The sequence below is a fragment of the Leptonychotes weddellii genome, chromosome 2 (assembly GCF_054177405.1).
Source record: "Leptonychotes weddellii isolate Sample4059 chromosome 2, ASM5417740v2, whole genome shotgun sequence".
Classification (NCBI taxonomy): Eukaryota; Metazoa; Chordata; class Mammalia; order Carnivora; family Phocidae; genus Leptonychotes; species Leptonychotes weddellii.
In genome coordinates, this window is record NC_138370.1 from 96,869,394 (window position 1) to 96,882,787 (window position 13,394).

Consider the following 13,394-nt stretch of genomic DNA (forward strand, 5'->3'; position numbering starts at 1 on the left):
ATGATCCCAGGGTCCTGGGGTTGAACCCCGCATCGGGCTCCCTGCTCAGCGGAAAGCGTGCTTCTCCCCCTCCTGCTCCCCCTGCTTGTGTTCCCTCTCTCGCTGTGTCTCTCTCTGTCAAATAAATAAAATCTTTAAAAAAAAAAAAAAAAATAAGAAAGAGTTTCATGCTCTACCAACAGAGCCAGCCAGGCGCCCATAAACACTATTATCTTGATAGTAAAGATTACTGATGGCTTAATTTGTTAGGCAATGATTTGTATTACCTTTGTAATTAAAATGTTTATTAGTACGAGCATGTTAAACTATAATATCTCAGATTTAGTAAGTATTATCCCTTGTTTAACAGAAAAGAGCACTGCAGCCAGAAAATCAAGTCACACCTTTACCATTAGTTATTTAACCTTTGGCAAGTTTAATCTGTTTTCCTCATCTGTAAAATGAAAGGATTAGAGTAAGTGATTCCTAAATTTCTATGACTTGCAAACCAAGAAATACAACAACACAAAACGATAATTCGATTAAACTTTCTCAGCAGAGTTTTTACTATTAATGAAGTAGAAAAGTAGAAGAATGAACACATAATCACACAGTCTATGGAGGTACAAAACACCATCTTAAGTATGACCTAGAAACCAAATATACAATACCTTTGTGCTTGATCTCTGATTAGGGTCTTCTCTGGACTGCAGAAGTCCTGCGCCCAAGGAAGGTAACTGTGTCTGAAATACAGACACACGGCCACCTGTTGGAGACATTAATTTAAAGGCAGCCTGAAGCGCAGGACCAAGGGCACTGTGTGTTTCTCTTGTATTGGTGAACATATTTGGTAATGCATTCAATAAGTCTTTTATAAGCTGAGAAAACAAAGATTAAAAGTTGAATTACTGAGAGGGCAAGGCAATTTTCTTCTTTAAAACATTCTGCAGTATAATATATACCACTCTATCATGGGGGACCGTAACCTGAGGGGGGTCAATAGATATGCTACCTACATTGTCTATGTGGTATTTATATACCAAGTAAACAAATGTTAAGGATTTTAGTAAACAGTTGAAATAACAGAAATGTTTTCATACTTTAAGAAAAAAAAAAAATCTATCTCACCTCTTTACTTTCATATAGATTCACAAGTAAGCTATCCGGTGTAGGTAGAAAAACATCTAAGAGGGAAAACATGTATTTTAACCAACAGATAAATCAAGTCAAAAGAATATCATCAATTTAAAAATCTTAGTTTTTATCAGGCCATATATAATGGGTATCACAATACTGCTTTATTATACACACACACACACGCACACACTCTGCGTACATTTTACACGTGTCTGCACACGTGTGTAAGTACACACACAGGCATAGAAAACTGAGAATGAAGTATTTTCCAGGAAACTTTTTTTTTTTCCAGGAAACTATTTTGAAACAAATATCAAAGTACACCAAATTATCCTTACAGCATTATGACAGGATGTACTGTCAAACAAAGCAGCCTCAATTCTAAAAGCTATAGTTAGAAAGACTTATTCATTGCTTACCGTCTATATCAGAGACAATCAACATTTGAGGCTGTGATAATCCTTCTTGTAAATTGTAGAAATGAATAGTGCTATCGAAGGTCATGAATCCTATTCTTGTTCGTGAATCTCCAGGAAGCCTAAGGATAAAAATGACAATTTTAAATTCAAAGTTTTCAGTTACATATTTTATTTAAAAAAATAATAAAATAGTGAACTAAGTCCAAGAATATTACATGTGCTTTTTCACAGAGGACAGAAAGTTACTCCTCCCTAAACCAACATACATCAGAGCAGACCAAGGATGAACCATCCCATTTTCAGATGAAACCAACATGTTTACAGTTAATATTTTAGAAAACGGAACCATGCTCAAACCTAAACCAAAACTAAAACTGATAAGATTTCTGGGGTGCCTGAGTAGCTCAGTTAGGCGTCCGACTCTTGACTTTGGCTCAGGTCAATGATCTTAGGGTTGTGAGATAAGCCCTGAGTTGGGCTCCATGCTGGCCATGTGGAGCCTGCTTGGGATTCTCTCTCTCCCCCTGCCTCTCTACCCCCGCCCCCCCCATGCGCACACTCTCTCTCTCAAAACAAAACAAAAAATCCCCCAAACATTTCTTGCTAACTTTCCTTTAAAACACACTCCTTTAAAAATTTACTCATATTTTCAGTTCCAATACTACAAAAACAATGTATCTAGTTTAAATAGTTTAAGGGCAGAATGACAAATGAGTACTTTCTAAGAAAAGACAATGTAATGTAAAGCAGATTTTAATGTAGAAATTTTAAATAAAAACCACATTTAAGAACATCAAAACATTTTATCTATCATCAACCTTTTAGAAGTTTTCTGCTGGAACTCAGTATTCAAAAGTCAATGCCTTGGCAAAAAAGAATAAATCATTTCATTACTCGTCGGGTTCTCCTTATTGATGAAGTGGATGCCTCATCTTACAAAAGTATGTTTCTATGTACCACCAACTACATTAACTGCTGTTATATAATTTTATATATAATAGTTATATTATTTAGCAATGTTTTAAAAATATTTTTAAATATTACAGGATGCCAAAATAGTGTGCATCAAAACAAGAAGCATTATTACTATTATGCATGATTGATCAGGCTAGTCAAGACGGTCTGCAAACAAGGTCAAAAAGCACTTCAGAGAACAGAATGCACCAAGTTAAGCAGGTGTTTAGCTTACCAATACTGGTTAAGATTTACGATGTTTCTACAGACAAATTCTTTGCTCCTTTGAAATTTCTAAGGTCAATGAGTGTTAGGGTCATTTGTTCCCAGTTAAAATGGAGACTACTTATCCATGCTACTCTAAGCTCAAAATTCAGAGTTGAGCTACAATTGCTCCACATCAGATTCTTCTTTCTCAATGTTCTATCAATAGCCCTTTCCAAAAACATGTTACCCTTTTTTTAATTTTCCTAGTACTTCTATTTTCTGCTTAATTAAATATATATACATGTTTTAAATGATTTTCCATTCCCAATTTTATCCTTTTCGTTTTGCATAGTCTATTTAACTCACAAATAGTTACTCATTGGTCTGGCTCCTATTTCTAGAGTTATATATGCTCATACTTTCTCAGCAAGCTGACTCTTCAGTTTTAAAACTATCTCTTTGCAGAGAGTCTTCCATTGCCACTCACTGTTAAAGCTGTATCTGAATTAAGCACCTGTGACTAAAAACAGGGCAAATGCTTCAATAAGGATAAAAATATGAGAACTCTAAGTTATTAACAGAAAATAAAGGCAAATCACTTAATATCTCTGGATATTTTTATCTCAATGTTATCCACTTATCACAGGCCCAGATCAGTGCCATGCAGACTACTGTGATAAAAGCTAGCACTTAATAGAGGAAGGATTCTCAGGCTCAAATGGAAGATGGGAGAAACTTTTTGGAATCACCAAGAGTACTTCTGACAAAGTATTTATATGTGCAACCACCCCAACTCCTCTACACATGTCAAGAACCAATGCAGGTGTGAACCACTCTTACTAATAACCTAGAGTGATATCTCTGTGGTGTTGGGAGTAAAAAAAAGAAATGTACAAACTATTTTGTTTTCCAGAGATGTGGAAGGTTCATTTTTAAAGCTAGTTGAGGGTCTCCTTCATGACTAATACAAGGCAGGAATTAGAGCCAAGTATAAGCAATCTATCCTATACCCTCTTTCTAATTTCACAATACAGCTCGTTATCAATGTGCCAAAATGAAGAGTTCAGTTTCTGGCTTCCTGAAATGTTCAGTACAAAATCAATTCCTCCCTTCCCTTTATCTGGTTCATTTTCTCATTAGGACATTTAAAACTAATATGAAAAACTCCTTGCTCAGGCATAAATTTTAGCTAGATTTCTCTCATCCAGGTCCTTGATACCCTGGCCAGTGCTCAGATCTGCTAAGTCAGAGGAACAGTTAGATGAAATCTAAATTCCTTGGCAAGTATTAAACATTTACAATTCTATGATTCAGATACCAACTCATAAATTGTAGTAATCGAAGTAGCAGGACCCTTAGTCTGAGGCGGACAAGAAGTACTCTTGCAGTAAGAGATAAACGAAGTCAAACTGTAATTAAAAACTAACCCCATAAACTGCTAATAAAGATTTCACATTTATATTATATTTGTACACACACATTATGAGTAAAAAAAATCTTACTTGTCTAGATTTTCTAACAATGACTGGCACAAAATTGTCAAATATCCAGCTTCCACTGCATTATGAGATACATCTAAAACAAACAAGTAAACTGCAGGTTGAGGAGGACGAAGCTGAAAGGAATGAGAATAATGTAATTTATTTAGTAGGCACAATTTATTCTTCTTATAACACTATTACTACTGGGTATTTACTGAGTAAATGACACACAAAAAATATACAAATAGGAGGATCGACATTTTATAAGATTTTATGTACTAATGAAAATGACATTCCTTTAACTTTTTTTCTTATAAAGTTGGTTATGGATTAAGCATAATAAGGCAGTTGTTAGGTGTGCCTGGGTGGCTCGGTCGGTTAAGCGTCCAACTCTTGATTTCAGCTCAGGTCATGATCTCTGGGTTGTGAGATCCAGCCCCACATCAGGCTCTGTGCTAGGCATGGAGCCTGCTTAAGATTCTCTCTCTCCCTCTCCCTCTGCCCTTCACACCCCCAACTCCCCTGCTCTTGTGTTCTCTTAAAAAAAAAAAAAAAAAAGGAGTTGTTACAGTAATGTTTAAGTAGATGGGCTAAATGTTTTCCTGATAAGAGTGTTGATTGAGGTATCTTTCAAAGAAAAAATGAGCTTACTTTTTAATATGAACATCTATATCGCTTCCCTACTCTAGAAAAATACTTTTTTATATTTATTTTTTAAAATCTGACAACTAATAGTACTAGCCATTAGTACTAGCTCTTAGGTTACCTGGTGGTGGTTAAATCCCAGGGGTTAAGTGCCAAGTATAAACGAAGTCCTTGTGATGGTATTCTAAGTATGTTGAGTCATTATCTGCTAGAGATGTATACTGAAGTATTTTATAGGTTAAATGATATGATGCTGGGATCAGCATTTAATAAACTCCAGAGTGGGTGAGGGGAGGGTGCACTGGGATGGACTGGGGATAGATGAAATACATTTAGAAAAATCCTGACAACTGTTGAAGCTTGGTGATGGGTAAATAAGAGTTCACTATACTATTATCTCTTTTTTGAAGTATGCTTAAAAATTACTGTTATAGAAAGTTGAAAGGATATGTAGAATCTTTTTTTTTCTTAATATGCCAACCAAGGATCACATGGGTCATATTGCAAAAACTAAAGATTAACTTCTTGCTTCACCACTTCAATTAGATTAAGATCCTAAGGAGTCAGAACAAAGTTGGGAATGTAAGTTGTAAAGAAGGTAAGAAGCTGAGAGTAAAAGTTTACTATAGTTAATATGGAAACGGACAAGGAAACAGTAGTTAAGTGGGCAGATGCTAAAGTGGACACAAAGGACCATAAAAATTACAAAAACAAAGAAAGAAATGGGTCAAACAGGAATTTAATACACATTAGCTGTCTCTGTTTACCTTTCCCCACTAGCAACATCTTCCATTTTTGCAGACAACAAAGATTAGTAATGAGGGTACTGAAGAAATGTAAGTTATTATAAATACATTTAAAATGAGTAGATACAGGGGCACCTGGGTGGCTCAGTCGGTTAAGCGTCTGCCTTCGGCTCAGGTCATGATCCCAGGGTCCTGGGATCGAGCCCCATATTGGGCTCCTGGCTCAGCGGGGAGCCTGCTTCTCCCTCTCCCTCTGCCTCTCTCCCTGCTCATGCTCTCTCTCTCTCTGTATCTCTGTGTCTCAAATGAATAAATAAAATCTTTAAAAAAAAAAGAGTAGATGCGATAAAGAAGATGAACAGAACTTAAGCCAAGAATTCATTTTTATAAATGGAAAAGAAGAATGAGCTCTTATAGTATAATAAAAGAAAAGGTAGAATCTGATGATGAACTGGAAAGAGAAAAATTAAAGTCACTATCCATTTATCTTGAGAGCTGTACTGGTGAACCAGTAAGATGGTAGTATCTTTAAGAGCTTGAAAACTGAGTTTTTCTGTTTGTAGGTCTTAAATATTACATGGCAAAAGAATATTTATATTCATTTCATGTCAGCAATCAAATCAAAATGGCAACAAATTGTAAATAGTGCTTATCATAAAAAACTACTAATGTTTCTTAGTGACATAACTGCATCTTCTAGGACATCAAGTAACCTTTACAAAGAGTTTTCTATTTGTGAAGTATAAACTTTCAGTATTATTTAAAAAAAAATTCATACTGGGGACAATTCAAAATTTTGCAAGAATTCACTTAACAGAAAATTATAAATTACCAATACAGTTATATCCCAGGACTAATTTTTACATTGAGTAATTACCATGTAATCTGAAGAAGCAATGAACTCCACAGTTGAATTCTGAACTTCTGGTCTTTTATGAGGCTCTCCATAAGATCGAGTAAGGGGATTATACATAAATTCTTCAGGAACTAGGTAACAATTAGAAATCCAGTACAAATTTAGTAATATAATTTGCAGCTAAATAAGACATATGCATAACAAGAAATAAACACCTTTATCATTAATATTTATATAAGGTTTACAATGGTTTTGTGAACATCTAATGATAAAAATGCTCTTTAAAAAATATATGAAGATAAAAAAAAAACTTGTGAAATCAGGTGAGGAAACCGGAACACAGGTAACCTTATGTCCTATTTATTACATCATATGACATAGAAAAAAAATCAGACAGAAACACAAATTTGAAAGCAATTATACTAAGAGGACCTAAGAAATGACTAAAGGGGATAACAGACATGGCACAATTAGTCCACATGACCTTCACTGCTTGTTTTGTGAATATTTTTTTTCCTTTGCCCTGTCACTCTCCTCATTATCAATCATCCCCTGGCCAGCCAAGACGAAGTGTCTCTCGCCTATATTCTCTCCATTAAAAGTGGCATGAAAGTTTTCAAAGCAATGAAGAGAGAGACCAGATGACAAAAATGTCAAAATGTTTAAAATAATATTAAACACACTTATTTTAAGAATCTGAAACTCACCGTCATTAACTCTATAGCACAAATTGCATTTCCATCTACGTTGATCGATGAAGGATACAAAAGGGTTGATATATGTTCGACAAGATCGGCACCTCACAATGGTATTTGATGTTATCACTGGTAATTGCTAGGAAGTAAAATAAAGATGCTGTAGCAGAAAAAGCACCTCAGGGGAAAAAAATGGAACGCATACTGCTCTGCTCCACAGACAGAACAGAAACCATAACCGTGTTTTGAAACGGAAGCATTTTCATAAAATCCAGTGATGTGCTGAGCAACACAAGCAGCCATCACATTTTCTCCCTCTTTGTCACTAACCGTAAGATAACACCAAAACAAAGGCAATAAAAGTTACTGGCTGATAAGAAAAACCTGTTTGGCCAAGAAAATCATTTAACTCGAAGCTCATCAGCTAGACTCCAGAAACCCCAGTGAGAAAGAACCATACACCACACAGAAATGTCTTTGCATTTGCTGCCTGACAGCATCTGGTACCAGAGCATAAGGCTCTGCGCACTAGACAGCCGCCACCGTCCTCGCGGGAACCGAGGCCACAAGAACCAAGCACGAGGTGCCTTTTAAAAGAAATACATGAAAAAAAAAATGTGTGCGTGCGATAGTTTCAGATGACGAAAGGCAGAAGTCCTACCTAATTTCGCACAGGTTATTTTTTTAAGAGGGTGAGAAAGGTTATGGAGCTAAACTTAACAAAAAAGAGACCACTGAAATGCTGGCAATTTTAGTGATCTTTTCAAAAGTATTGAGGGGACAAAGATTACAAATTAACCTATAAATCTGTTTCAGACTGCTTCAGAAAAAATGAAAAGGAAAGAAAAGGTTTGGGAAAGGAACTTTATATTCAATTAAAGAAATTCAGAAAATATGAAAAAACACTAAGAAATCACATATTATTCTATCTCCCTGAATTAATCCCTGATAACATTTTAGTATATTTTCTTCTGGCTTTTTTTTTTCTATCTCTACATAAATACTTATGTTTGTATTTAATTTCTTTCACATATGTAGTTTTTATTACACAAGTAATGACATAACACTTATGAAAAAAATCAGGAAATACAATTAACTGAAAATGAGAAAATAAAGAATTGCCCAGAATTCCACAGCATAGAGGAAGCCACCGTTGCTAATTTAGTGTATATACTTCCAGAAGGTATCATATATGGCATCTGTGTTTAGACAAAAATTCTCATCTATGTATAGGGAAATTAACTATCTTGGTTTAGAGATAATGGCTGAAATAGTATTACAGGTGATCAAACAGTATCTACTGAGTGAATACATTCAAGGTATTTATTGCACATTTATTTTATTTTCTATTCACTCTGCTCCTTTCTATGTATCCTAACTAGTACGGAAGTTAGCTCCATGAGGAAGCTTATTAACCTTCGTATCATCAGCATCTAGCATAATGGGTAGTTAATACACATTTTTTTGCAGGAGAGCAAAAGGAATTCAGTAGCAATAAAAGGGGTTGAAAACTACAGTAGTAAAAAAATGTGAGGGAAAAATACACCTTATAGAGTATAAATAAAATGTATCTGGAGAAACTTAATTTCTGAAGTTTAGAAATTTTAAAGACAACATATCTGCATAAAATACCAGAACTGTATGTAAAAATCCAAATCCAGCAAGCTTAGTATTAAACCAATAAACTGTGGAAACTTAAGTAATGTTTTCATTCAATAGACCGGAAGCATTTGGATTTATTACTACAAGGATTATTTGTTTCATACAATTAGGAACCAGCATACAGTTCTCTCCATCCCCAACTGGACATCACTGTTGGTGCTACCTTTATGTTTAATAAAGACTCCCAAAGTTTATCTGTTATGGCCTTTTCAACTTCCAGAACTACTAATCTTTCAAAGTCCAGCTCAGACCTCATCACTCATAGCAAACCTCTGCTCCTGCACCCAGAGGGAATCACTTCCCATACTGTACTCACTGCCTAAGTACCTTGGAAAATTTGGTTAGGTACATGTATTAGTTATCCTGCACTGTGGTTATTTGTTTTTACATCTTTGTCCCGTTAGATATAAATTTCTTAGGGGCAAGGTCAATGACTTCGTCATCTCTGTATTTACCAGTGCTTAGTTAAGGCCTGTGACAAAGCAGATTAGTTAGAAAATGTTTGCTGAGATGAATCTGACAAAAATGATTATTTCTAACTTAAAAGATAAAAGAAGATGAAAAAATTTCCAAGAAAATATACAATCAAAATACGCTGCACATAAACATACATGTCAGTACCCGTAAGTATTTTAAAATGTGTTACTTTACCGTCAAGTCCCTGAAGGGATGTAACAACAATCCTAAAGGAAGCTTAGCTTTATTCAGTAAAGCCTGTGTCTGCGGAATATTTGTCAAAGTACACCGAAACGAACTGCAAAAAATATAGACAACATGGACTCTATTAGCTATCAAAAAATATATATACTATAGATAGTTGCAGATAATCAAGAGAATTGAAGGGCATAAATGAAAACTGTCTGGCAACGTTATCTAACTATAACTAGGAAGATCCGTATTCCGCTAAGCAGGCATATATGCAATACAGGACAAAAAACCTCAAGTAAGGACTCAACATTTTCATGGTGGAAAAGTACAACACATTTGGGAAAAAACCATTATCACTAGCATGTAGAACACGGATAGGAGGGAGTGAACAGGAAACCTCTGTATCTTTAATAATGCTGTTCTTGCTTTACTACCCATTTTCACCTGTTGAAACGCCTTTCATGAGTCTCTTATTATGAGACTCATCAAAATTATCACTTCTGAAATCTCCCTTCCCTCCAATCACAAGTCAGAAGAAACGATGTCTTCCTCTATGCTCTGAGATCAGTTTATGCTTCTATGGTACCATTAGTCTGCTTTGCTTTAGTTGGTTGTGTACCTGTTTGTCTTTTCCACTTGGTATCAGTGATCACTTTGTCCTGTGTCACCCTAGCGCTATTCTTTTCTTAGAGAAAGTATTTATAACTTAATAAGTACTCACTTATAACTTACTGTTTATAACTTACTAAGTTATAAGTTAAGGTCAGTAGACACAGAATCAATAAAGGAGCAATCAGAGAGGTAAGAAGCAGAAGTACTGGAAACCAGGAAAGGAATTTTAAGAAGAGCAGCTCATAGTATGTACAGATACCCAGATTTATTTGGACTCCAGGCTGGTGGTGTTCCTTGAACACTAGTGATCCCTGCTTTAAGACTTCTGCATTTGCTGTTCATGTAGCTTGGCACACTTGCTTCCCAGATCACGTGGTTTGCTCTCACACTTCATTCAGATCTCCACTCAAGTGTTAACTCTCTGGGAAAACCTGCCCTGACTCCTCAATTGAAAACAGCCAACCTCCACCCTCACTACTCCCTACTTCATAGTAATATTCTGACATTGCATTATACAGATGGTCCCCAACTTATGATGGTTAAGCTATGACTTTCTGACTGTTCATAGTATGTCTTCCCTAATAGGATAAAGGTTGCAAGAGATTGGGAACTGTTTGTTTATTGCTTCATTTCCAGCATCTAGAAACAGTACCTGGCCCTTAACTTAGAAGGCATTCAGTAAATATTTATTGAATGAATGATTTATCTTTATATGTAGGAACAATTATTATTCCTGTTTTATCATTGACAATATTTTTTTTTTAAAGATTTATTTATTTATTTGAGAGAGCGAGAATGAGAGAGAGTACATGAGAGGGGGGGAGGGTCAGAGGGAGAAGCAGGCTCCTCGCTGAGCAGGGAGCCCGATGAGGGACTCGATCCCGGGACTCCAGGATCATGACCTGAGCTGACGGCAGTTGCTTAACCAACTGAGCCACCCAGGCACCCTATCATTGACAATATTGAAAATTTTTAAAGAAATTTGCAGAGTCTTATAGCTACTTATCAGTGGAACTATGGTAAGAACCTGAGTCTATCCAACTGTGAAGAAGTCTATACTCATAAATACTCTGCACTGCTACCTTGGTAAGAGAGAAATTTTCACAGAAAACACATAACTGAGTAGAAACGTATACCATCCACTACCTAGGACATATGTATACACTATATTCACCTACTTAGGGAATGCTTACTCTTTCAAAATAGAAGGCCAAAATCCACATACTCATAGACCTGATAGCAACTTATATTCACAGGAATGGGCAGCTGTTTTCCTCTTAGGATCAATGATTGTACATTTTCACAGCAATGATCTTGACACTGCCTTAGGCACTGATGGGGGCTGGTGGTAGTGTGTGGCAGAAGAGGGGGAATCCTCGGAGCAACTCCATTTTCTGTTTTCTGTATTGGAAATCTCCGTAAGATTTTGATTGAAAAAAGAGAAGCTTATGGTTTTTTTAACAAGCCAGAAAACTACTGCTTTAATAAAGGAAAATACTGGCTGTAAAGAGGAACGCTATTTCTCCTAATGCAAGGAAGAAGACACTGAAAGGGTAGTGAAGTGAAGTACTGAAAGCAAACAACAAAGGAGAACTCTTGGTTTTGAAGGTACTGTGAGGTGCGTGACAGAGCTTGTTCACCCACCCAGAGGAAACACCAGGGTTTGGTGGCCACCGGATGCAAACTATCGGCTACACTTCTCCATGAGGTGAGGAAATATTCAATAAAGGAAATCCAAATTTAAATCCAGGCTGAATAAATAAGCCTGGGGGTAATGGTCTTCGCATTCTATGCTGCGTGGGAAAAGAAAACCCAGAGACAAACCATTTAAATCTGTTCTTGGGATTATGTAAGTGAAGTCAGTGTCCTTTTCAAGTAAAGACTGAAGGGCATGCGTTTTTAAAAATTCCACCTTATTTAAAAGACATCAGAAGTTATTACTGGTGAAAAGTAAGGAAAAAGAGATTTAAGAAAAATATAGTTAGATCTGGGTTCCTGAAATCCTTCACTCAAAAAATTTCCCTTGCATTAGGTGATAGGGAATGGAACTGATGGAGACAGAGCTGGAGGCAGGAACAGGATCTAAAATGAATTTTACAGCTAGAATTTCTGTACAGAGTAAAATGGAAAAGTCCCCATTAACAAAACTTCCAATCAAGGAATTAATATCGTATCACTTGCACTAGTTTTAAAAGTCAAACATTTCTGGGGCGCCTGGGTGGCTCAGTCAGTTAAGCGGCTGCCTTTGGCTCAGGTCATGATCCCAGGGTCCTGGGATGAAGCCCCGCGTCTGGCTCCCTGCTCAATAGACAGCCTGCTTCTCCCTCTCTCTCTGCCTGCTTCTCTGCCTACTTGTGCTCTCTCTCTGTCAAATAAATAAATAAAATCTTAAAAAAAAAAAGAAAGTCAAACATTTCTGACAAAGTCTATTACTTACTAAAGATCATAAAATAAATACTTACTCTGGGCTACAGTTTAATTTTTTTAGGTCTAAGTTCAAGTTAGGTACAGGAGCCCAAACAGGAGTCATGGGTAAAATATTCCTCTCCTGGGTGAGGTTTACAGGTCTCAGACTTTCCGGCTGTGGAGAACTCTGAAGACTCAGTCCTCCCAGACTGGAGGACAGCTGGTTCATACCAGGATACTGCTGAAAAAGCAATTCAAAACAAAAAAAACAAAAGGACAATATAACAAGCATGAATACAATGTACTATACTATATATAGGATTTTAACATACAGAATAAATAAGAAGATAAAAAAATTTAAACCTGGCTTGGAAACAGAATTTTATTTTTTAAATTTTTTTTACATTTTACTTTATTACGTTATGTTAGTCAACATACATCATTAGTTTTTGATGTAGTGTTCCGTGATTCTTTGCGTGTAACACCCAGTCTCCATTCAATGCGTGCCCTCCTTAATACCCATCACCGAGCTAACCCATCCCCCCCAACCTCCCTTCCCTCTAAAACCCTCAGTTTGTTTCTCAGAGTCCATAGTCTCTCATGGTTCTTCTCCCCCTCCGATGTGCCCCGTTTCATTTTTCCCTTCCTACTATCTTCTTCTTTTTTTAACATATAATGTATTATTTGTTTCAGAGGTAGAGGTCTGTGATTCATCAGTCTTACACAATTCACAGCGCTCACCATAGCACATAGCCTCGCCAGTGTCCATCAGCCAGCCTTCCCACCCCTTCCCCTGCCATCACTCTAGCAATTCTCAGTTTGTTTCCTGACATTAAGAATTCCTCGTATCAGTGAGAGCATATGATACTTGTCTTTCTCTGATTGACTTATTTTGCTTAGCATAATACCCTCTAGTTCCATCCACGTCGTTGCAAATGGCAAGATTT

The 13,394-nt window shown here is 36.4% G+C and overlaps 1 protein-coding gene across 5 annotated transcripts in view; it reads right to left on the bottom strand.

Annotated features, from left to right (window-relative positions):
* SEC24B (SEC24 homolog B, COPII component) overlaps window positions 1-13,394 on the bottom strand; it is an 86,368-nt gene that overhangs the window by 14,323 nt on the left and 58,651 nt on the right. For 3 of the 5 annotated variants that reach the window (XM_006727193.3, XM_006727192.3, XM_081812013.1), the window contains 8 exons: window positions 12,504-12,688; window positions 9,433-9,535; window positions 7,132-7,258; window positions 6,446-6,555; window positions 4,199-4,311; window positions 1,536-1,654; window positions 1,108-1,163; window positions 651-857 (listed from right to left, as the gene is read on the bottom strand). In XM_006727193.3, the coding sequence (XP_006727256.1) occupies window positions 651-857; window positions 1,108-1,163; window positions 1,536-1,654; window positions 4,199-4,311; window positions 6,446-6,555; window positions 7,132-7,258; window positions 9,433-9,535; window positions 12,504-12,688 (1,020 nt within the window). The remainder of the gene's footprint in view (window positions 1-650; window positions 858-1,107; window positions 1,164-1,535; window positions 1,655-4,198; window positions 4,312-6,445; window positions 6,556-7,131; window positions 7,259-9,432; window positions 9,536-12,503; window positions 12,689-13,394) is intronic. The other 2 variants (XM_006727194.3, XM_031025653.2) reach the window with 1 other exon arrangement.